Source organism: Eleutherodactylus coqui, chromosome 4, assembly GCF_035609145.1.
Source record: "Eleutherodactylus coqui strain aEleCoq1 chromosome 4, aEleCoq1.hap1, whole genome shotgun sequence".
In the NCBI taxonomy this organism is placed as follows: domain Eukaryota; kingdom Metazoa; phylum Chordata; class Amphibia; order Anura; family Eleutherodactylidae; genus Eleutherodactylus; species Eleutherodactylus coqui.
In genome coordinates, this window is record NC_089840.1 from 287,230,525 (window position 1) to 287,256,233 (window position 25,709).

Below are 25,709 nucleotides of genomic sequence, written 5' to 3' on the forward strand. Positions count from 1 at the left end.
GGGCCTTATACATGTGTAATGTTCATGGAGAGGGCCGCATACGTGTGTAATGTACTCGGAGGGGGCCGCATACTTGTGTAATGTACTCGGAGGGGGCCGCATACTTGTGTAATGTACTCGGAGGGGGCCGCATACTTGTGTAATGTACTCGGAGGGGGCCGCATACGTGTGTAATGTTTACTTAATGGGCTGTATATGTGTACTATTGAAAATGGTTCAAATAGCTTCCTGAGACTGTAATATTTCTGAACTGTCCTTAGAATAGATTATCCATATCAGACAGGTGGCAGTCAGACTCCGCGCACCCCTTCCCATATCTGTTTGTAGGAGCTGCAGCTTTTTGAAAACCATGTGGTGTCTTGTTCCACTTGTGATGTTTGTGGATCATGCAGCCTTCCTGCAGCTCTGCTCCATACAGTGCTGTGTATTAGGTCTGCTACCCGTGTCTGCGGCCCTCTTGCTGTTTTGGGCTGACTTGGGCATCACTCTGCACCTTCTGTATAAATGGACTTGTTTCTTCTACTTTCTATTAGCACTGCACTAGTTAACCCTGCTCAGTGTTCACAGCACAGCTGCAGCTTAAATGGCAATCACCTTGCTATTTAAGGGAGCTGAGAATCCTTCCTCTTTGCCTCAGCATTGATGTGTTTGTCTCAGACACTCAGCAGTTCTGGGTTGCATGTCTCAGGACTGTTCTGTCTGTTTGATCCTGTTCCTGTAGCTGTTTGTTCTGTATGTTATTTGACTCGTGCTTTTGTCTATGTGCATTTGTCCATTTTCTTTCAGTCTGTGCATCATTCTTGTCTCTGTAGTAAGTCAGTCCTTTTCTGTGTGCCCTATGTTCAGTACTTTGTCCCTGTGTCCTGTCAGGGATGGTGTAGTGATGCAGTATCAGAATGACCTGCTGAGGGTGCTAGTCAGGCAGTCTGATACCTGGAAAGGGAAAGAGAGTTAACACCTCATGGTTGTAGCAGGAATTGGTTGCATATAAGCCAGTTCCTGCCAGAAACAATGGGGAAGTTACAGCTTGGCAGTGCAGGACAGGCTGCAAGCTGCGGTTCAGTGAGGACCAGCAAAGGGCCCTGAGGTTGACAGGGATGACAACCCTAACCTCACACCCAGGTGGGGTGTTTATGGACTGTGTATGCTGTATATGACATACCTGTTTGATGTACTTTGAATAAAGGCTGGCAGGAGCCAGATATAAAGAAACCTTCAGACTGCTGGAGCCTATTTACGTGTGAGGTGCGCCACTTCCTAACCGTGTGGATGGCGATCCAGAAGCGAGTAAACCCTGACTTGTCATATATGGTGGAGGATGCGCTGGCACAAAGTTGAGTGGCGCACAAAGCAACGCATGTAAAGAGCCAGGAGGGTTAATGTGCGGTTGCCGTGAGGCGACGAATGTCTGCTGGATGCAGTTTAAAGGGCCAGGAGGCCGAGTGTATGGTTTCTGTGGGAACAGCATTTAAAGGGCCAGGAGGTCGAATAATTGCGGATGCTGTGAGAGCAACAAAGAACTAGACTGGGGACGTCTGCGAGGCAAGTTAGTGAACTTGTTGCATTGTTTTATTATGGACTGTGCAATCAAGATGGCGGTTGTTGCAGGAGGCAACCAGAAAGAGCCATGCTGCGGCTGTTTACAGATGGACTTGTGCATGTATGGATGTCCAGTGGCAAAGTGGCCAGTAAAACCCCACTGGTCTGTGTTACAAGCTGACTGCAGAGCTTTGAGGGCACAGCAGGAGGTGTCCCCGCCGAAGGACTGTGATAAGAATCCATGGAGTGGTGAGACTACTAAAAAGACTGTTGGTTCTGTGCGATATGGACTTGACAGTGAAGGAATTGAGGCCAATGTGGTTAAAATGCTGCATAACAGAATGTTTTCCTTGTAGGAGGGTGCTGGGAAAACTGCAGTGTGTGCACTGGGTGGAAAGAAGTCCAAAAACTGTATTGTGGATAATGTGTTGCATGGAAATTTCATTAACTCTGAAATGTGTGTATAGGGAATTGTGGGATGTTTTCTGTGCCTGATATGCGTAGGAATGCTCCTCAAATGAAGGTAGAATGTGAACAGGTTGCTGTAGGGAGTGCAGCTAACGCCCAGGTAAGAGTCAGCACAAATATGCCTCTAGTGATAGAGAAGAGTAGTGAAAGCAAACTAAAGAGTCAGTTGACAAATAGTATTACAGGTAAAAAGAAGAGAAAAAAGGCTTCTCCAAGTGAAACAGATGAGGTAGTCTGTGCACATTCTGAGGTCCAGGGTGAAACAAACTGCGAAGGCTTGCTTAGAATTCAGGAAGGATTTGTACCGATGCAGGCTTACATAAAGTTTCTTGAGGAAGCATGTTAAACTGCTAATAAAAGATATGATGCGCAGCTGGAGAAAGAAAGGGCCAACTTGTGTCTGCTTAGAGAAGAGGCCAAGAGGCAAAGGTTAGCAGAGGAGCAGACAGAAAGATTCCTGATAGAGAAGAAAAGTATTCTCCAGGAAGCTGAGCAGCTGAAAGCAGAGAATGCAGCTCTCTTAAAGGAGAATGAGCGCCTTAAGAGATTGGCAAAGGAGGAAGCTAATCATTGGGTATTGCTGAAACAGGAGAATGTTCAGTGTGAACAGAGCTTAGAAGAAATGAGAAGTGAGAAAAAAAAATATGAGGGATGCCTTTCAACAGCCCATGAAGGGATACAAGACCTCAGAGATGTAGCCAGAGACGAGGCTGATCGCAGAGTATGTCTGGAGGCGCAGTATAAACAGGACTGTAGGAAACTGCAAATGAAAACCCAAGAGTTGGAGATGACGTGTTGCAAGTTAGAAAGAGCTTCTACATATGCACGGAATCAAACTACAGGTTTGAAGAATCAAGTTGCAGAGTTGAAAATGCAGTTAGAAAAGAAAAATGGTGAATTGAATTCCCAGATAAGTCAGTTTAAGGAAAAACTGTAGATGGAGAAAGCTGCTTGTAGTCAGGCAGAGATCTTGAAAGACATACTGGGTTACAAGGAAAACCAGGAAGCACTTCATGAGCAAGTGGTGATCGAGCTACAGATGAGCCAAGACGAAGAAGCTGAAGAATACGAAGCTCAAATCCAGGAGCTTGAATGGAGTCATGCTCTCATTGTGGGGGAACTGTCCAAGCAGTTGAAGCAAATTGAAAAAGTGAAAGAAACATTGAAAAGTGAGTGTACTGAGCTGACCCAAAAGGTAAAGGTGTTATTGGAAGTCAAGCGTGCATCTGAATGCAAGAGAAATGCAGTAGAAATGCAGCTTCAAGAACTACAAGTAAAAGTCACTGAAGGTGACAGAGTGCAGAGAGCGCTGTCTGTGATGGTGAGCAGACTGCAGGTGGAGCTGGAAGCTCAGACTGAAGAGTCTCAGAGGCTGGTGCAAGAAAAGACACAGCAGAGGCTTGGTCTTGGTGCACACCTGAAGATAATGCAAGATGAGAGAGATGTGTTCCTCAAGTAGTTAGAGGAAGATGCAGAAACTAAGAGGAATCTGTCAGAGCAGATTGCAACACTTCAGGCGCAGGTGTCAGATCTGGAAGAGAAGCTGGATGAGTACTCTGCATACTGGGTTACGGTTGAAGAGCAAGACAGTGAAATCCTCGAAGGAGTGGAAGCGATAAATCAGCTGTTTGTTCATCAAACTGATGTCTATGATGAACTTGAGAAGTTTACAGTGAGTCTTCAGCAGGAAGTAGAAGACATTAGTGTGGAGCTTGGTGACCAATATCAGATGGCGTCCATCTGAGAGAAGAAACAGAAGACGTGTGAACAGTGGCTTACTGAGGCGAAAAAATTGTCTCCTAAAGATGCAAAAGAACGGCTTAACAAGCGGGTGCACACTGAAATGCAAGACTGGATTAGCACCAAGACAGACGCTGAGAAGAGAACACTGGTATAGGAAAAGCTAAAAAGTGTGTTCCAACAACAGGTAGAAGGAATGGAGACCTTGTTGGAGAATATTAAGAAAGAGACTGAAGCGCTAACCTTGACATGCACACTGAAGGTGGGGTCAGAAGAAACAGCGGTGTTTCAAAAGTCCATTAAGAAGTTAAAGGTGAAGCTCTGGGAGTCAAAAAGCTGTGTTGCTGGAAGTAAGATTCAAAGACTTGAGAGATCTAGGACCCAGTCCAGGCGGGAAAGAGAAGAAAAATCCTTTCTGAAAAATCGTGAAAATGAGACACAAGCAGTGAAGCATGCCAAATTATGCAAAGGTGACCTGGGAGCTACAGGTGAACAGTTTATAGAGACTGGGAAAGTCTGGAGGGAAGAAATCACCTCTGTAAACCAGAGAAAAGTCACTGAGAAAGTGAGAGCTGAGCTGCAGATGGAGGGTGAGCAATCCTCTGAAGTTCAAGTGACCAAAGAGAAGGCAGAAGGTGAAACTGCTGAAGCAGAGACGGCCACTATGGTAGCAGAGACTGGGCAAAAGGCCTCGGAAATTACTCCTGTCCTGGATAAGGAAGTCGTACAAACGAATGAAAGTATCTCTGTGATAGAGGGCACACAGGTGGAAATATGGGCACATGCCGCTGCTGAAGTGCAGATTGAAGAAATGGCTCCTGCAACAGTTGAACACGAGTTATGTACAATGTGAAGTATCCCATATGGAAGATGAGAAGGTTGCTGTTTCAGTTGAGATGCAGGATAAGGGAAAAGCCAGTACTGCTGTAGGTGAGGACCAGAGTGAAGTTCCTACTGCAAAGGAAGTACATTGTACACACTAAGGAAAATGTGAAGGTAGTAAAGGCTCAAGCAAATGAAAAGATTCTTAGTGTTACAGAACATAAAGAAATTGAGCTTGAGAAACTGCCAGTTAGGGCTAGAGACCCCCGAGCCTGGAGTTTTGACCCTGGAGGGCCAGAAGACGATACAGGGCGATACAGCCTATGGCCTATATAAGAGGGGGGTGATATGTAGTGATGCAGTATCAGAATGACCTGCAGAGGGTGCTAGTCAGGCAGTCTGATACCTGGAAAGGGAAAGATAGAGTTAACATCTGATGGGTGTAGCAGGAATTGGTTGCATATAAGCCAGTTCCTGCCAGAAGCAATGGGGAAGTTACAGCTTGGCAGTGCAGGACAGGCTGCAAGCTGGGGTCCAGTGAGGACCAGCAAAGGCCCCGAGGTTGACAGGGGTGACAACCCTAACCTCACACCCAGGTGGGGTGTTTATGGACTTTGTGTTGGACCAGCAAAGGGCCCGAGGTTGACAGGGATGACAACCCTAACCTCACATCCAGGTGGGGTGTTTATGGACTGCGTATGCTGTGTATGAGATACCTGTTTGATGTACTGCGAATAAAGGCTGGCAGGAGCCAGATATAAAGAAACCTTCAGACTGCTGGAGCCTATTTTCGTGTGAGGTGCGCCACTTCCTAACCGTGTGGACGGCGATCCAGAGGCGAGTGAACCCCAACTTGTCACAATAGTTAGCCCCGAGGTTCCAGCTCGGGCCGACCTTATCAAGATGCCTACCCTGCTTTTAAGCAGGGGTCCTCTCATTCTTCTGATTTGCTAAGAGCAAGATTGCCCATCTGAGATTGCCTTGCAGCGTTACCTCTGGGGTACCTCTGATCTCTGGGGTCAGCTGCCAGCCACACCAGGTCTAGTCCAAAAGCCAGCCTGGTTGGTTAGCACAGTTGGTCCACTTCCGCTATCTGTAACAGTATACTGAGGTCATGGATTGCGCTGACCGCACCCCCAGGGGAATCTCAGACTTGTTTCAAGAATTGGTTCCGCAGCAAGATCGCCAAGAACAGATCTTGTCATACTTGTACAATCTGAATGCTCACCTAGACTCCATATCTAGTGATGCAGCGGTATCGCAGTCTTCCACAGCAGACACAACTCTGGCTCAATTCTCACAGTCAGTTTCTGCGGCTGGATCCGCTCCTCAATTATCTGCCCCTCCACGCTATGAGAGAGATCCTAGTCTATGCCGTGAGTTTATTAATTAGGGTTTGCTACACTTTGAGCTGTTGTCTCACCAGTTCCCTACTGACTGCGTTAAAGTCGCCTTTATGATGTCTCACCTATCCGGACAGGCGTTGGCATGGGTAAACCCTCTCTTAGAGAAACGATCCTATGGTCAATGACCTAAGTATATTTGTGGAGACGTTTCCGAGGGTGTTTGATGAGTTTGGTCGTCTTACTTTGGTTTCCTCCTCCCTGTTACGTCTAAGTCAGTGCAGTCTCACCGTGGGGCAATATGCTATTAAGTTTAGAACCCTGGCCTCTGTGTTGGAACAATGAAGCTATGGTAGCGGCATTCTGGGAGGGCTTGGCAAGTCATGAGGTTCCGACTTACCTGGACGCCTTGATCTCCCTAGCCACGAGAATTGATCTCCAGTTCCAGGAGAAGACAAAGGAGGCTATGCAGGAGAAGAGGTCGATCTGCTTGGCACCTGAGTACCAGACACCGCTTTTTGTCCCGCCTATTAGCTTCCTGTCTAGTGACCCTGAACCCATGCAGGTTGATCAGCTTAAACTAACAGAGGAGTGCATGCACAGATGCTCTAAAAAGCTGTGTATTTACGATGGTGCTCCAGGTCATCATATCGGTACCTGTCCTCATAAATCGGTAAGACTCTCGAGCCTAGGGTAAGTAGGAGTAGCTACCCTATGTATAAACTAGTCCTCTCCAGGATTGTATTTACCTGTGATGTTATCCATCTCCGGTACGCAGTTCCCCGTGTCAGCCTGTCTGAATTCTGGTTCGGCAGGAAATTTTTTGTGAATCAGGCCTTGGTGGACCAATATCACATTCTTACCCGACGTCTGGAGAGACATTGGGTGGTGACAACTGTGAGTAGAGGTAACCTCTCCAAGACCATCCAGTTTGTCACAGAGCCACTGGATCTCAAAGAAGGTACTCTCCACTCAGAGAAAATTTCTTTCTTGGTTCTTCCGAGAACCACCAGTACCCTGTTACTAGGCCTGCCCTGGCTTCATATGCATGAACCCACCTTGCTTTGGAGCTCTGGTAGGGTGTTACATTGGGGTTTAGATTGCCGTTCTAAGAGCCTGCTTCCAATATAACCTGTTTGTCGCTCCTCTGTGCCTCAAAATCTCCAGGGTCTGCCAGAGAATTCTTCCTCATTACGGTATCCTGCAAAGGTAACGCATAGAGACCCGGTTAATCACAACAATGCTTTGTCTCCTCTCTGCTGACCTAAAAGGAAGCATTGACTTTACAATGTCACTCCTCTCAAGCAACAGAATAACTCCACCTGTTTCCCTGGCCACAACAGGTGTCAAAAGCAGAGTCGTGGGCGGCTTGGTCCTAGACAGGGTTCTTTGTCTTCAGGGGGATGTTGCATAGCAAGTTACTTGAGTTCTCTATGACAAGCCATAGATCTTCTCCAGAATGGTTCCACCATAGGGAATTGTAGCATTTAGCTTCTTCAAGACCTCACTTCACACTTGGAATACACCATTTCTGATTATATTAGTACTTCCATAGCCCCAGAAGATGAGTCCAGAGCTTATGGATCCAGGGGGAGGAGGGGGCATAAGGGGGGAGGTACTGTTAGGTCTGCTACCGGTGCATGCGGCCCTCTTGCTGTTTTGGGCTGACTTGGGCATCACTCTGCTCCTTCTGTATAAATGTACTTGTTTCTTCTACTTTCTATCAGCACTGTACTAGTTAACCCTGCTCAGTGTTCACAGCACAGCTGCAGCTTAAATGGCAATCACCTTCCTATTTAAGGGAGCTGAGAATCCTTCCTCTTTGCCTTAGTATTGATGTGTGTTTGTCTCGGACACTCAGCAGTTCTAAGTCACCTCTCTCAGGACTGTTTTGTCTGTTTGATCCTGTTCCTGTAGCTGTTTATTCTGTATTGTAAATCCAAAATGCCAGCTCACCGCACTGATAAAAAAAACGTCGGGTGCACGAAAGGTGCAGGCACACCCCACAGCAATAGAAAACAAAAGCCTCTGGCACTTATGTGGATACCAAGATAAAAGCAGTATTTTATTTTGACACCATGGATAAAAACATCTTCCAAAACTTTTTTGTTTTCTACTGTTTATTCTGTATGTTATTTGCCTTGTGCTTTTGCCTGTGTGCGTTTGTCCATTTCCTTCCATTCTGTGCATCATTCCCATCTCTGTGGTCAGTCCTTTTCTGTGTGCCCTATGTTTAGTACTTCGTCCCTGTGTCCTGTCAGGGATAGTTAGCCTCGAGTTTCCATCGCGGGGCCGATCTTATCAGACACCTACCCTGATTTTAAGATGGGGTCTTCCCATCCTCCTGATTTGCTAAGGGCAAGATTTTCCATCTGAGATTGGATTGCAGCATTACCTGTGACATCTGGGGTCAGCTGCCAGCCACACCAGGTTTGGTCCAAAAACCAGGCTGGTTAGCACAGTGGGTCGACTTCTGCTATCTGTAACACTGTGCCTAGAAGAAAGAAGTCGCAGCAGTCGCCCTTCACGTGTCCGATCATTAGGGTGCCAAGAGTAAGAACCTCACCAATCTTATATTGATCACTAATCCTAAATAATGTTAATCAATAAATTCATTGCACCCTAAAAAGTTACTAATCAAAACTATACTAAGTTTGGTCAAAATAAAACCCTCACAGACTTGCTCTTATTTTCCTCTTCCGCAGAATGGTAATATAAGCTATGAAGGTATGTGCCCCTTCAAAATGTTTCTATTAAACATGACTCATCCTGCACAACTTACCCACCTACAGGGTCACTAAAAGTGGACTGAAGAGACAACAAACAAGGAGACATCATCATTTATTACACTCACTGCTCTTCCTTCCAACCTCCTTAATAATACAGAATGGAAAAATGCAAGGAAATTGTGTTGCTGCAATTTGCATATTAGAGGCAGCGGCCTCCATCCCCTCACGCGGCCTTCAAAGCCTCAAGAGGAGAGACGATTCCTCCTAGGCCAGCTACCCATGTCTGCTGCCCTCGTGCCATTCTGGGCAGATGCGGGCATTGCTATGCTCATCCTGTATGAATTGGCTCATAGCTGGGTACTTTCCATCAGCACAGCAGAAGTTAATCCTCACCAGCGCTCTCAGCCCAGCTGCAGGGTAATAGGCTATTGCCCTCTTATTTTGCAGAGCTGGGGATCCTCCTCCTGGCCCGAGTATTGGTGTGAGTTTGTCTGAGTCACCTATAGCAAATGTCTCTAGTTTCTGACTCCTGTGTCTGCTTTAATGCTTGAACTTTCCCTGAATTATGTCTGTACTCTGCCTGCCTGTCATTGGACCAAACTCTGATTGCAGTTCTGACTGTTTTGCAGTGCTTTGCACCAGTGTCTCTGACTCCCATGGGTAAACTGCCAATTACACCAGGACTATTCCAGGAGGTATTTCCTGCAGCGAAGGACAGATCCCTGTACAGGGGTTAAAGGGTGAATACCGGGGAACCGCCAGGATAACGCCCTTAGGATTAGCCCAAAGCCAAGCGAGTTAGTTGGCACAGTGGGTTCACACTCGTTGTCCCTAACAATTCCATTTTCTCTGCTGCTCAGTTTTGAGATTAAATAGGACTTCAAGAATCAGATGAGCTTCTCAGTGCTGAAATTTCTGTCTTTGCATTGTGGGAGGACAGCTCGGTAGAGTGCGGGTGTGCGGCAGTCAAAGGCGGAAACGAGTGGATAAAGTCCAAGTGCAGGCGTGACCTGCGTTTATATCAGTCCAGAATAGTTAACACAAATGCAGCCTTAGCTTCAGGCACAAAAATAACAATCCAGCAATAACAATAGGCAGTCCCTGCCTGACCAGGTCACGCTCCGTAGGTGCACCACACAGCAGGGTTTCCAGCTCTAGCAGGTATCACAGGCTCCCAGAGTCCAGCAGACATCTTATTCCCCCCTGTGTCAGTGCACACTGCTATTTATATCTACACCTAGCCTGGCTCAGCCTCAGCACCTGTGCTGATTGACCTCGCCCACAACCTGGAGTGGAGGAAGTGGAATGGATGGCCCCACTACCAACCTGACATCCATTCCAAAAACCCCGGCCCAGATACTTTTAAAGACAAGACCTCCAGCAAGTACTTGCTGGAGATTACATTTCACTCCTGGCTTTTCATGACTCAAACACTTCCTCCAGCCCTACTAGGCATAATAGCGGAACCTAAGGGCGATGTAGCGACCATCCACTATCACGCCCCTCAGTACCTCACAGCATATTTGCACACCCATCTGCGTGTTTTCTTGTACTTTTTGCACACGCAAATCATGCAGATTTGTGCGCACAAAAAGACACGCAGGCATGCTCCCACTCATTAAAATGGATAATTAGATTAATTCAACAAGTGCGATTTTCGTGTGCAAATTCGCAGGAAAATAGAGCATGCTGCATATGTTTTGCAAGCGCAAAGTGTTCACGGAAAATACACTTATGTAAATGAACACATTGAAATCAATGGGCTCTATCCACTGTGTATTGTGCATGCAAATACATTTCGTGTGACACAGGCCTTAGGTTGACTTCACACTGGCTAGTGCGATATGGAACCGGGAATCCCATCCCCATATCGTGCTCTCTACCATGTGAATTCCCAGAGGATGCGAGGTGTTTTCATGTCAAAACAGCCTCGCATCACTTTTTGGGAAAAGGAATCCTCCGCCCATTGTTTTCAGTAGGAGACCTTGCATCACATGCACCTAACACATGGTAAGATGCTGCCGCCGGCCCCATTGAAAACAAGCGCACAGGAAAAAAGAATGAACATATTTCGATTTGCTTCCTGTATAGCATCATGGTGCTATGTAGGAAATCATCACTCCTGTGTATGACCCCATTCAAAAGAATGGGGTTCATATTTGTGCGTCTCGCGTGTGAAGCCAGCCTTATATTGATTACATGATCATGTTCTTCTAGTTCATTCCCACTGTTCATTTGTTGGTAGGAGGGGCAAGACAGATGAGTAGTGGGTGTAGTTTATATGGTCACCATATATCAGATTTACTTATTTATGACTTATAGTTGTACTTCTATAAGGAAGATGTCATTGGCTGCAGCTACGTAGTTTGGTCTAGCGGGAAGTTAAAAATCACCCCCCCCCCCCCAGTACTACCATCCCTTCTGGTACCAATATCGATCTACCTGTCCTCATGGGACTCTGATTGGGAAGATATAAATTTGGGAATGTAAATAATTTGTTCCAGAGCTTAATTTTAAAGAATGCAAAACGCCTTTCTGGATCTACAAGCGTGTCCAAGATCTCATGGGGTATTACCTTGTGGACTGCGATCGAGACTCCTCTGGATTCCGCCATAGGGTTCAAACTATGAAACCATGTAGTATAATACCTATCCCTGATGTTAGGGATGTGCCTGGAATGGAAATGAGTCTCCCGAAAGAAAGCAACATGAGTTCTTGGTTTGTGTAGTTGATACAGTAGTTGATTGCACTTTTGTGCTACATTAAGGCCTCTTTAAATAGCAAAAATCTAACTAAGCCATTTTGGGGTGATGGAAGGAAAGACAAGCAAGTGAGCCAATGAAAGAAAGAAAGAGAATAGAAAAAAATAAGATTCAAAAAGGGGTTTTAAAGGGGGGCATGGGTAAGGAGATAAGAGAGGTGGTGAGGGGAAATAATTAGAGAAGAAAAAGTATGGAAACTAGGTAACAAACAAAGTCAGAAAGCCCAACAACCGGCTAGGTAGACTTATTACTAAGGTAATCGCTCCTCACTCAGTTATAAGAAGGGAGATTATACTTCTTTGAAGGAAAAGTAATTAATAACTGTCCCTGAAACAGTTAGGTACAAGTCCCCCGGTATAGGATGCTCTTTCTATGGGGAGTGTTCTCCTTGAGAAATGCTCCCCAACCCACATTCTTATATAACTGTATGCATTTTGTTTCTACAGGGCATGTACATCCAACTAACAATAATAGATGGGAGCCTATGGTTAAGTACCAGCATCATATGAGGCTCCTGGAAGAGCCAGCCCCAAGGTACTGATCTCATAATTTGGAGGGAGCTTCCCCACTGCGCAACAGCAAACCCCATAGCACGACCCCAATCAGTGTGAAAGGGCAGTGCCCAAGAAAGCTCCATAGGTCTGCCCTCTGGGAGAGCTATAAGCTCCCTGATATACATTTCATCTATATACATCCCAAAGAGTCAGGGCAGTCAAGCAGTTGGAGGCGAGGCCAACCACAGACAGCCACATTCAGCACCCCCCCCCAGGAGCTCCAAACAAAAGAACCCGGGAAAGCCACCGCTGTTTAAGCAGAACGTGGGAGAACCACCAATTGGGCTTCTGCAGGTCTACCCCTCACCCTTCTCCTTGGGCCATGTTGCGGCCCAACTCAAGGACGCTCCAGGTTTATAGATCTAGGACCCAAGGAGCGATTTAATCTGTCCATCTCCAATGAGGTATCTGGGGGCACCCCCAGAATGTTGATGAATATGCTGCAGAGAGCTTAAGTGCTATTGAGCCATGGACTCAGTGAGGCTTCTTATGCGGCTGTTGTTCCTTCGGCCTCTGTGTTCTAAGTCATCCAAGGAATCCGTTATGATATGGCCCATGCCACAGTTTCTTACCAATTCCAATTTATGAGTGTCTACTCTGTTAGACAGGGAAAAAAACTGTACCCTCCGCAACAGACTCTCTCCCCGAGATGCTGCACTTTTGAGTGGTGTTCGAACCTGTAAGAGGCTTCCAAATGTGTAATATAAGCTTCCATGTCTTCCCTTATAAGGATGTATCTGAGCTTGGCACTCAGCTCCCTGGCAGTGCTATCTTGCTGTAAAGATTGGGAAAGACATAGGGTGTATATGTACAGTGCAGATGCCACTGGAAGGCTGTTATTAGCTATCCCAGGAGTCACATCAATTTGTGCAGAGGAGGATGTGTGGGGTAGTATCCCGTGGGCTGTTGACCCCTGAGCTGTATGGGAAGCAGATGGTATATTTGTTCGCGACAATGCATGGATTGGTGGAGTAGTACCTTCTGATGGTGATTTTCATCTTGTGCCCAGGTTGATTCCATGGACCTGCAAACTGGAGTTGAACCAGGGAAAGCAACATGGCTAGGTGAAGGCTGATCTGCGTTCCACAGAGCCCCCTGCCAGGTAGAGGATGGGCACTGTAGTGCACCTTCTGAGTGCACTGTGCTTTGTTCTTAGGGAGAGATGCCTGGAGAGCTCTCTGGCAACTCCCCTCCAGAGGCTCCACTGTGGTTTGGCACCCCCTGCTTCTTCTGCAGAGTCCTCCATGTGGCCGCCGGTAAGGAATCGCTCATTGCCGCGGGAGTCCCCACCTGAGCTCCCCCACAGCAATGAGTTCTTCCTCGCTTGCTGTTGCCCATCTGGTGCTTAAATAGTGCCTTGGAAGTGAGTTTAGTGGGCTGAGGGCCTCTTCTTAGAGCAGGAGCTTTGAATCAAGCAGCCACACTCCACCACAGCCAGGCCTCGCCCCTTGCATGGCTCGAGTCTTTACGTATATCATCCTTGGTCCCCATTATACATTTATATTACCTTTACGTTTTATATATTGCTCCTTCTAAGACTAATTTTTTTATATGGCATTGTTCCTCCATATTTTACAGACAATACTAGTTTGTAACCCTCATTTATTATTGCCACCATATATCATTCTTTCATTATGTCCATTCCTTATCTCTTATATATTTATGTCTATCTTAATTCTAATTTTATATTTATATCTCTTCTCTGTTGGTTTTACAGTATATTAATTTAGTTTGTTCATCTTGTATATTTAGGTCTAAAAAGTTTTTGAAGTGTGATATGTTCATTAGCAGAGCGGAGAGCCCGGACTGGTTGAGGGATTGAGATGAGGGAGGCGATATAGGGGGGCGCTGCGCTGTGGAGGGCTTTGTGGATGAAGGTAGCAAGTTTGAATTGAATTCTGTATTTAACAGGCAGCCAGTGCAGTGACTGGCACAGGGCAGAGGCATCCGAGTAGCGGCTGGACAGGAAGATGAGCTTGGCTGCCGCATTCAGGATGGATTGGAGAGGGTAGAGTCTGGTGCAGGGGAGGACGATCAGCAACGAGTTGCAATAATCGAGCCGGGAGTGAATGAGGGCGACAGTAAGCGTTTTTAACGTCTCCACAATGAGAAAAGAGCGGATTCTTGCGATGTTCTTGAGGTGCAGCTGACATGTTCGGGCCAGAGATTGGATGTAGGGGGCAAAAGAGAGATCAGAGTCAAATATGACCCCAAGGCAGCGGGCGTGTTGTCTAGGAGTTATGGTGGCGTCACACACTGAGATGGAGATGTCAGGATGAGGTCGGTTAGTGGAGGGCGGAAATACCAGTAAGTCAGTTTTAGAGAGGTTTAGCTTTAGGTAGAGAGAGGACATGGTGTTAGAGACAGCGGACAGACAGTTGGTGATGTTTTGGAGGAAGGGTGCAGAGATGTCACGGGCAGAGGTGTATAGCTGGGTGTCATCAGCGTACAGGTGGTATTGGAGGCCAAAACTCCTGATGGTTTGTCCAATAGGGGCTGTGTAGAGAAGAGAAGGGGGCCGAGGAACGAGCCCTGGGGGACCCCAACAGCAAGGGGAAGAGGAGGGCAGGTAGAGCCAGCAAAGGAGACACTGAAAGAGCGGTCAGATAGGTAAGAGGAGAACCAGGAGAGGGCAATGTCCTTTAGGCCGATGGAGCGAAGCATACTGAGGAGGAGTTTGTGGTCAACAGTGTCAAACGCTGCAGAAAGGTCGAGGAGGATCAGTAGGGAGTAATCGCCCCTCGATTTGGCTGTCAGTAGGTCATTGGATACCCTAGTAAGGGCAGTTTCTGTCGAGTGTTGAGGTCGGAAGCCAGACTGTAGGGGGTCTAGGAGAAAGTTCTCTGATAAATATCTTACAAGGCGGGAGTAAACCAGGCGTTTTAGTAGTTTGGAGATGAAGGGGAGGTTTGAGATGGGTCAGTAGTTGGCAGCATCGGTCGCATCCAAAGTCGGCTTCTTTAGCAGTACCTGTACAGATTCTGGAGGCTTGAGAGATAGCAAAAGAATGTTGCAACCATTTTTTGAACATCTCCCACCACTCTGACATACAACTTCAAAAATCCAGCAATGGTACCTGGCTCTGAAGACAGTCCTCCAAGGACTGTTATCTCTGCTTCTTCCAAGAAAAGTATTTGAACATACACAAGCCTATTCCGATCCTGGGAGTCTGTGCCGCATTCAGAACAAATAAAATCATACAATGGTCAGAGAACACAACCTCCATAGTGGACACTGACGAAGAGTTGGCTTGCTTGTTTAAATTGACCATGTCTATCCTAAACCTGCAGTATCAAGCTCTATGAAAAAGAAACCCCATGGTGCCTTGGGTGTGGCAGATGTGGACATTCACCAGGAGACCCTCAATAGCTATGCCATTTGATGTGATGCTATCATGGTCCAGCCTGGCTTTGGAACCTCTTCTATCTTGGAGCCTTGCAGTAGTATTAAAATCCTCTTGAAGACCACCTGAAAGACCACCTATCGATTAGTGGGAGGGAAAACCTTTATCCTCATAAAGACACTCTCCCAATGCCATCTTATCTGGGGATTATAGATATGAATCAAATAGCATTCTTGTTCCTTCATGAGGACATTTTAGAATCTAATAACTCCTCATTTCTAGCTCAATTACCCATCTGCATTCTACCAGTGCATTGAAAAGGACCACTAATCTGCTATACAGCTCTGAAACATGAGGCCAATTAGAGGGACTGTGCTTTCATGCCCTGTTAGTGCTAAACAGGGCCACCAAATCTAGCTGTTTGGACACCTGCAAAAATAAAAGTGTTGGGCTTCTGCCTGGACGAGAAAATCAAAGGCTGTAAATCCAGCCCCATCTAGCTTAAAGGGGTTGTCCCGCGCCGAAACGGGGTTTTTTTTTTTCAATAGCCCCCCCCCCCCCCCCCGTTCGGCGCGAGACAAACCCGATGCAGGGGTTAAAAAAGAAAACCGGATAGTGCTTACCTGAATCCCCGCGCTCCGGTGACTTCTTACTTACCTGGTGAAGATGGCCGCCGGGATCTTCTCCCTAGGTGGACCGCAGGGCTTCTGTGCGGTCCATTGCCGATTCCAGCCTCCTGATTGGCTGGAATCGGCACGTGACGGGGCGGAGCTACAAGGAGCCGCTCTCCGGCACGAGCGGCCCCATTCAGAAAAGAAGACCGGACTGCGCAAGCGCGGCTAATCCGGCGATTAGACGCTGAAAATTAGACGGCACCATGGAGACGAGGACGCTAGCAACGGAACAGGTAAGTGAATAACTTCTGTATGGCTCATAATTAATGCACAATGTACATTACAAAGTGCATTAATATGGCCATACAGAAGTGTATACCCCCACTTTGTTTCGTGGGACAACCCCTTTAAGGTTAGTGACGTTAATGGACACCAGCATCGATTAAGTTGGTGCCGCCAATATGAGTGATTGAACTAGACAGCTTTCTTTTGCCCTAGTTTCAATCCACATCAGACGCATCGGATTTACTAGTGTTTCATTCTGTATTCAGCCGAGTGTTCAGTAAAATCTTTTTTAAACTTGCCATTAGTCTGTTGTGTAAATCTCTCTAATAAAGCTTGCAGGGAAAAAAACCTCCAATATAGGCATAATATGGTGAAATAAAATGGGGAGTGCTGAATAACTCCGGAATATCATAATATGTCATAGGGAGGGGCTGTCGGGGTGCCCAATCAAGCTATAAAAGGAGCAGGGAGCACAGCAATCAGGCTATACAAGGGGTAGGGAGGGCGGCAATCAAGCTATATAAGGGGTAGGGGGGGGCGGCAATCAAGCTATAAATGGGGTGAGGGACTTGTTACTTTGCATTGGTGAGATATTTAGATGCTTTACTAACAAACTTATCTAGCTATAAAATGTGTATCGAAGCTACCTCAGACCTTCAATGTCATTTCACAAATCCAATCGCCATAATAGGAGGGCGAGTCAAAAAATATCCACTCTCCAGTTAAATTAAACCTTTTGTTGGCCGCTTTCCATTGTAAGTCGCTGACTCCCCAGTCACTTTTGTTTAGGTTTAAACATGTTATGTCAGTTAATTTGTAACTGCAGTGCAAGAACAAATGGTTGCCGCACTTGTGATTAGCACAAAAGAAGAGCAGCGTGCAGGGATTTGTTTTTTCAGCCCGAGAGTAAATGGCAGAGTATGGAATAGAGACCTTCTCAACCGCCTACCAAGGAAAAAAGTCAACCATAGGCTGGAAGATTGAGGCTTACAATTTTTGGGGATTCTCAAGGGCCAGTATTGGAACATTATCAGGAAAAAAGTTAAACATTCAATAGTGTTCGTCACAAGGAGATGCTCACTGAAGAGCCGAAGCCTGAAATTCAAACAAAATGCAGAGGATGACTGTCTATTGATGAGCGAGTATACTCGCTAAAGCACTACTCGCTCGAGTAATGTGCCTTAGCCGAGTATTTCCCTGCTCGTCCCTAAAGATTGAGGGGCCGCCGCAGCTGACAGGTGAGTCGCGGCGGGGAGCAGGGGAGAGCAGGCGGGAGAGAGAGATCTCCCCTCCGTTCCTCCATGCTCTCCCCCGCAGCTCCCCGCCCCGCACCGGCCCCAAATCTTTCGGGACGAGCGGGGAGATACTCGGCTAAGGCACATTACTCAAGCGAGTAGTGCTTTAGCGAGTATACTCGCTCATCCCTACTACTGTCCAAGGATGTTGCGTTGTTGCATGACAATGCATGTCTTCACTAAAGCATCCTCCCTATTGTCTTGTTCTTGCCCCATTGGACTATCACAAGTTTGGTCTCCTGAAAGAAGCCCTAAGGCCTGTTGCACAATGGCTACAAAATCTCACTACAAAGCAAATGAATGTGAAGCCCAGGGTTTCCAATGTGTTCTTTCAGGCTTCAAAACATCCCTCGTGTGAAAGAACCCATTGGAAGCCCTGAGCTTCTCATACATGAGTTTTGTAGCGATGATTTTGTAGCCCGTGTGCAACAGGCCTAAGAGGATGAAGCTTCACGTCTGATGAAGAGGTGATCACAGCGGCGTATTTGTGCCTTACAGCTCAGCCTAAAACATTATGTAATAAGGCAATACAAAAGCTTGTTGACAGATGGAAAAAGTAAAGTATTTGTCTTTTTTGAAAGTTGATTAAAATAAATTCTACAGCCAGAGTGAGGATAATTTTTGACTCTCCATTAGAGATGAGCGAGCGTACTCGGGTGTTTTTGAACTCGAGCACCGCTTTTTCCGAGTAACTCACTACTTGGACGAAAAGATTCGGGGGGGCGCCGGCGGTGAGCGGGGGGTTGCAGAGGGGAGTGTGGGGGGGGGGGGGGGGAGAGCAAGCTCCCCCCTGTTCCTCACTGCTACCCCCCATTTTACGCCGCCCCCCGAATCTTTTCGTCCGAGTAGTCAGTTACTCGGAAAAAGCGGTGCTCGAGTTCAAAAACACCCGAACCGAGTAGATTCGCTCATCTCTACTCTTCATCCTATAAAACCAATCCGCAGAAATTCCACAGTGAATAGGATTCTTTACTGATCGGCCTTGCTCAGAAGCCAGCAATGCGAAGTTCAGGGTCAGGCAATAGACTGGCGTGGTGCATGTTTTTTTTTTAATCTGATGAGCTTGTTTGTTTTATGTTCATGAATATAATTATAATTATACTCTTTTCTATCAAAATATGTTCTGCACAATGCCCCTCTGTTAGACACATCTTCAAGGCGGCCGATCTGTACACAAAGCTGGTTCACATGTTTCCAGTTGATGGTCAAAATCGCAATGGGTGATGAGGTGCATTACAAAGTGCTAAAACACGCAAAAAATAGAACAGACCATGCTCAAAAATCATGGATTTTTGGCTAGATACAAGGACTGCACTTGGGGGTCCACAGGTTTTCACCCTCTAACATCACCAATCAGGATCTGGTCCTCACTGTTGGGATCCCCAGACCATCAACTCAGAAATAATCTCCGATATGAGACAGCTGGTGCAACTTGAGTAGGTTTTTTATGATATGGTACCAGCGGGTGTACTGTAGACCAAGAACAGAGCCAAAGTTAGAACATGCAGAATTCTTTTGCAAATAAGAAACAAGATGAGGGTCAGGACAGGCAGCAGAAGTAGACGTGGTCAATAAACCAGATCTGCACTTGATTAGCTAATTCATATTGATGAGTAGAGTTCAAAAGACGGAGTTAGAAGGTTGCGTGTTCAAATCACATCAGGGTCACCATTGATAAGATGAGGATGAACCAGACCAATGTTCCAGTTTCTCACAATATCATCCCGTTATTAGGGGTTCCTGTGTTCCTAGAGGAGTTTGAAGAAGAAGCTGATTTTGCCAAGATAAACGTGAAGTAAAAAGATAATGCAGTATCTCTTTTGTTAGCTTCTTTAAAACCTTTGAAACCACCCTCCATTTGTTTTAATTTCACATGTACAGCATCTGTTTTGAGGAACCAGAATCTAAAAACTACCAAAAGTGTGAGAAACACAAGCAAAAGTAATGCAACTGCTGTCCAAGAACGTGTGCACAACTAGTGGATGAATAGGTGTTCTTCTGGTGTTGGCTTGAGCTTGCATATTTTAACTGGCAGGCCTGCTTTTAACTCACTACTCTTGTGCACACGTTGGGCCTTTTATTGAGAACCCACCTCACTTGCATATCTCCAGTGTGTTCAGTACTGTAATGACTTGTTTCTATGGAGGCGTGTTCAGGGTACCACAATTCGCAGAGCTGTAGGATGATGTGAATCCTTTGTAGCAGTCTCTCTAGCTGAAGTCCCTGCAGCTTTGTTCTCTCTGCAACATCAGTTCCAGTGCATTATGGGGCTGCACTTCTCAAACACCAGCTGCCTCCTCTCTTGTACAACTGTCTGTCTCTAAAAAGCTCCGATTATTCAGGACACGTCTCGCACAGCTCCCCAAGCCAACTTTTCACTCCTTTAGCAGCTCTCTCTTTCGGCAATGTAGTCTTTCTTAAGGCTTAGTACCATTAGAATTGCTCTCCAGCTTACAGCTCTCTATGATCTCAAGCCCTCCAGATCTCCCACCTGAGCTTTGCAGCCAATAGGAAGTCACATACAACATTCCATAGAGAAATACACAAACTGCAGTAATGTAGGCAGTAGCCCTTATACCATCTAGATTATATAACTATAGAAACCATAACAGAGCTCATCACAGTACAAACTCAAACCTAGACTTCCCTTTTACAGCGATGATATGGAAGGATAGGAGACTTCGTAGTCTCAGTGCAGTGATATGCTTAATTATCTCTTTCTCAAAACCATAAAGTGTCCAAATTCCACAAAGTCTGGGATCCTTGGTGTAGATCTATCCTCACCATTTATATGCATCATGCTAACTAGCTTCCCCTCACCTCCAGAGGCTGAGGAGATATGTTATCTTTTAAAGAATAAAGAATATAGACTGAAACACAAGCACATAATCTTCAAAAACTCTGTGCAAGTGTACCTATAAGAAACAATGCTGTTTTGAAGGCAAAGGGCGGTCACACATAACATTTCTTTTTTTGTTCATTCACTTTGCATTTTGTTAATTGATTAAAATAAACCATTTGCACTTCTGTTTCTGAAAACATTCTTACCGTATTTTTCGGGACTATAAGATGCACCCAGGTTTAGACAACAGAAAATAGGATACAAATATTTCATACCAAATAAAACTTTCCTCGTGGGATAAAGAGTTGGAGTATTTAGTTTCAACTTGACTTGGATAGCCACAGAGGTCTCAATAGTAATTATGTTCCTTCTCAGTAGCCCCTATAGTACGTAGAAATAGTGGCCCCCTGGGATCCCAGTAGTAATAGTACCCACCAGTAGTATGGTGTCTCTAGTAGCAATAGTGCCCTCCCTTAGGCTAGCTACTCATACATGTCTTCCTCCTGCTATTTATGGCAGACGCGGGTGTCATCCTACTTTATCTGTAGTGTGAACTGCTGCACACTTCTCGCCAGTACTGCAGGGGTTACCTTTTCCAGTGCTCCCAGCTTAGCTGTAGGTTAATGGGCAATTATCTCCATGTTTAGCTGAGCTGGGAACCCTCCCTCATTGTCTGAGCGTTGGTGTGTTTTGCTCCTGCTGCCAGCGTAGGTCCACTGCCATGCTAGTGTGTCTGCACAATTTCCTGCCTTGCTATTTTCCTTGTTCCATGATCCATTACCTACCCATTTGCTCTGTGTTGGTCCTGTCTCTGCCCCCGTTCCCGTCTGTATATCCTGTCTGTTTGCACGGTGCTCACACCAGTGCTGCTGACCCCCAAGGGTCAGCTCCCAACCACATTGGGACTACTCCAAGAGGTAGTGGCCTGCTTGGCTCTCCACTGTAAGGCTAGATCCCTGTACAGGGGTTAAAGGGTGAAGATCGGAGAGTCAGCAGGATAATGCCCTCAGGTTTAGCTCAAAGTCAAACCTGTTGGTTCGCACAGTGGGTCCACACTTGCTGTCCCTTACATCCTCCAGTAAAAATAGTGGCCCCCAGTCATCCCAGTAGTAATGCTGGTGCAGTGGCCCAGAAAGTCCTACAGAACACTCACACCAACACTTGTCCTGTCTCACCTGTCTATGTGCCGCCCTTGGAATGGGAGATCAACAGCATACAGAAACAGCTACTACTGTGGGAGAAAATCCAACTGTGTACATCTACCCAGATGCCGGACTTCAGGGACCAACAAACAGGTATAGTCAAACGAAGAGGTAAGGCAGCACAAGGGAAACAATCTTCTTACCAGTCGATTTTCATATAAAAGGTCAAATCTTTTCTTGTAGTCCAAAGATTAATACAACGCGACGTTTCAACCAATAGTCTATGGTCTTTATCAAGCATTTTCATATAAAAGGTCAAATCTTTTATTGTAGTCCAAAGATTAATACAACGCAACGTTTTGATCAATAGTCTATGGTCTTTGTCAAGCATGACAAAGACCATAGACTATTGGTCGAAACATCGCGTTGTATTAATCTTTGGACTACAATAAAAGATTTGACCTTTTATATGAAAATCGACTGGTAAGAAGATTATTTCCCTTGTGCTGCCTTACCTCTTCATTTGACTATGTGCTGTCCATGGACATAGAAGATGCCGTCTGCAGGAGAAACCCTGTTTCTCCCCTTCCCTCCACTAAGCCTAGAGCTTAGCTCTGATGTCATCTGGTATCCTATTGGCTGATAGTCAGCTTCAATCTCCCTGGTGCAGAGTCCAAGGGAAGGAAAGCCACAACACAAGTCCCTATGCAAGAGTGGGAGGAGTCCAGAAAGTGCGGGAAAGAAACAGAGGAGATAAAAGGAGGAGTCAGTGAGCAGTTAGGCAGATACAGGAGTGAGAGAGGAGTGGTTGTAGTCCAGTCATGTCGGAGAGGTGGAGGTTCTCATGCAGGAGAAAGTCAGCAGTAGCAGCACGTTCATCCCGAGGTTGAGTGAGGTGTGATTCCAATCCCTTGGCACCCTACAGCAGAGAGAAGGAGGTCCTTTCTGACGTCTGTCTTCTACTAACAGTGAGTCAGAACAACCTGATGAACTCAAAGCCAGGATTAGTCTTACCGCCACTTTTCACTCTGCTTTACCTACACTCTACTAAACTTTAATCATCCCGGCAGTTAAAACAACTAGTGGGGAAATGGTCTTTCAAATCAGTTCAGAGAAAAGGAAAGGAGAGAGTGCTGAAGTCAGTTCTTAATTTAGTCAATATTACTGTATTCTTCATCAATTTCAAATCACTGATTACTGACGCATCTGCTTGTAACATTCCAAACTACTGATGTGGAGATTATATTTTCTACTGTTACAAAAATTCAGCTTAGTAAATCTGCATACTCCCAGATTACTACTATAAACTACTGGACTTGTCTCAGTTATTTCTTCCGCATTCCATTCCAAGGGTCCAGCTGGAGTACTGGTGTCACGCGTGACAAAACAGGCCTTCCTGTAAGCGTACCATAGTACATTCCTTGGGTCGCTGCACAACCCCCGAGCAAAGCACCTGTGGCGCCACTGTCTGAAGGTGCCATAGAGCCATCTGTGACAACCCCTCTGCAACCCTCGTGGTCTCCCTCACTTTGGCGCGCTTTGCTCGGCTGTTGCACTGGTCCAGTACCTCTAGTGGGGCTGCAACCCCACTAGGCTTTGACCTCTCCCCTGACATCCACATTACTGTACAGCCTCCTGCACACGAGCGGAAATTCTGCGGGAAATCCCGCCACTGCCATAGGATTGCATTACATAATCGAAGAGGCCCGCACAGAAACGTCACATAGCACAGCGGGGAGACGGTGGGAGGAGGCGAGTTGCAGTGGTCACTACAGGGGCATGGCTCACATCCCGCAGCGAGAATTCTCGCAGCAGGATCCGACCCAGCCGTCCGCAGGAGGCTTACATCCTGTAAATGCAGCGCTGATCCTGAAAGGTCAGAGCCTGTGATAATCAGCAACAGGCAGACCGAGGCTACGGAGGGAGGTAAAGTACTCCTGGAGGTCCTAATGAACAGCACAAAAGCGCTGTTCATGGTAGTGGCCAGAGGGGTTTGGTGCTGCCGGACCCTCCTGACATCAGGCAAAAACATGCACATATTTGTTAGCAAGATTTTTTTTTTTTTTTTGCTAAAAAACTTGCATCTTTTAATCTGGTACTTTGCAGCATTTTTTCCACGCCTGTTTAAAGTTTTTGCACAGTACTGGGTCCCTGACCTCTGGGCACTATAAAATGCCTTGGCATGCACAAGTGGGGTATCTTCGTACTATATTAATATTGGGCTGCTTTTCCTTAGTGCACTGTGTATTCTGTAATTTCAAATCAATTAACAGAAAAGTGAAAAAAAAAAATATTTTTTTGGTTCCAGCTTCTAACAAAAAGGAAAAAAAAGGAAAATGTGATTAAAATATGACCGTTGTTGAATATCTTGGCAAGTTTTTTTTATTACTTTTGGGGCCTATTATGCCTTTTCAACTACAGTTTACCATTGCATAGACAGGATGGCAACATAAAAAAGTTACGCAATAGTAATGTACCACATTATTATTTGGCAAGCATGTCCTGGCTGTGGGTTAAATACACAATTCAGATACTCTTTTGCTCCAGAGAACTGAGGTAACATATTTTGTTCTAGGTATATGCAAATGTACTACTAATCAAAAAACTGTAGTGAGAAAAGTAACCAAAAAGTATGGTTTTCCATGTTTCTAGTTATTTGTCTATGCATAATTTAAGAAAAAAACCTTAGCATTTATTTAACCGATTAAGCAAATGAAAACCCCATGTGTGTTGGATCAAAAACCAAGTGAAAAATAGTTATGATATACAAAGTAATTGCAAAGATATCATCATTTGTAGCACTGCATACCCAAGGGTTAAGAAGAGATTTCACACATTTAGACAATAAAAATGGCTTCTCCTCCATCGGAGATTTTTAATGGTGAAGAAGTTCTGATTTCTGTTTAAAACATTTCCCACATTCTGAACATGAACATGGCTTCTTTCCTGTGTGAGTTCTTTCATGTTAAGCAAGAACTGATTTATCTGTAAAACATTTCCCACATTCAAAACTGGTATATGGCTTCTCCCCCGTGTGAATTTTCCTATGTGATATAAGATGTGACCTTTGGTTAAAACGCTTCCCACATTCAGAACATGAATATGGTTTTTCCCCTGTGTGAATTCTGTGATGTTTAATAAGATGTGACCTATGGCTAAAACATTTCCCACATTCCGTACATAAATGTGGCTTCTCTCCTGTGTGAATTCTTTCATGAGTAGCCAGATATGATTTCATTGTAAAACATTTTCCACATTCAAAACATGAATATGGTTTCTCCTCAGTGTGAGTTTTCTGATGTCTAACAAGATGTGCTTTCTGGTTAAAACTCTTTCCACATTCTGAACATGAATATGGTTTCTCCCCCGTGTGAATTCTCTTGTGTTTTACAAGATCTGATTTAGCTGCAAAACATTTACCACATTCAGAACATGAATATGGCTTCGGTCCTGTGTGAATTCTCTGGTGTTTAACAAGATGTGCTTTAGCTGGAAAAGATTTCCCACATTCTGAACATGAATATGGCTTCTCCCCTGTGAGAAAACTTTGATGTTCAAAATCCCTTCTGTAAATTTTATTTTGATTAATAGCCTGTGATAAATCAGAAGATGGAACCTCTATAAAAGGATCAGATGATAGATCTTTGCTGTGAAGGGCTGAGGGTATATCTGGGATAATTGCAGGCTCTTCATATGTGTATTGTATGAAACCATCATCTTCCACTTTACAATAGGCTGATATCAGACGTCCTTCTGTGCTCCTGTTTTCATCAGCTGCCAAGAATAAAAAGGATTGCATTATTTCTGAATAGTATAAGCTTTCAGTTGTAGTGATATTTTATAGCATTTCTATAATTTCAAGGATATGGGAGGGTTGGCTTTTTAAAAAAATTATTAACAAGGTGTAATAGAGCAGCAGGAGTGTGTGCCCAGGGGACACTATTAAAAATAGCCATCTCAAAGGCAACTAAAAACTTTATATCAAACAAATTAGCAAAAGGAAAAGAAACCACTATCTATGGTTCACAAAAGACGTTGGTAATATACCCGTGCTACCCCGAAAATAAGACAGTGTCTTATATTAATTTTTGTTCAAAAAGGTTAAACTTTTTTACATGTATAGCTGCCTGGACACTATTTAAATTGACCTTTTAAATTAACTGTTAGCAGGGCTTAATTTTGGAGTAGGGTTTATATTTCAAGCATCCTCAAAGAGCCTGAAAAATTATTT

General features: G+C 45.3%; 1 protein-coding gene across 1 annotated transcript in view; it reads right to left on the reverse strand.

Annotated features, from left to right (window-relative positions):
* LOC136626751 (zinc finger protein 850-like) overlaps positions 1-25,709 on the reverse strand; it is an 85,833-nt gene that overhangs the window by 17,101 nt on the left and 43,023 nt on the right. Inside the window, exon 13 of the mRNA XM_066601757.1 lies at positions 24,491-25,252. Coding sequence (XP_066457854.1) covers positions 24,491-25,252 — 762 coding nt within the window. The remainder of the gene's footprint in view (positions 1-24,490; positions 25,253-25,709) is intronic.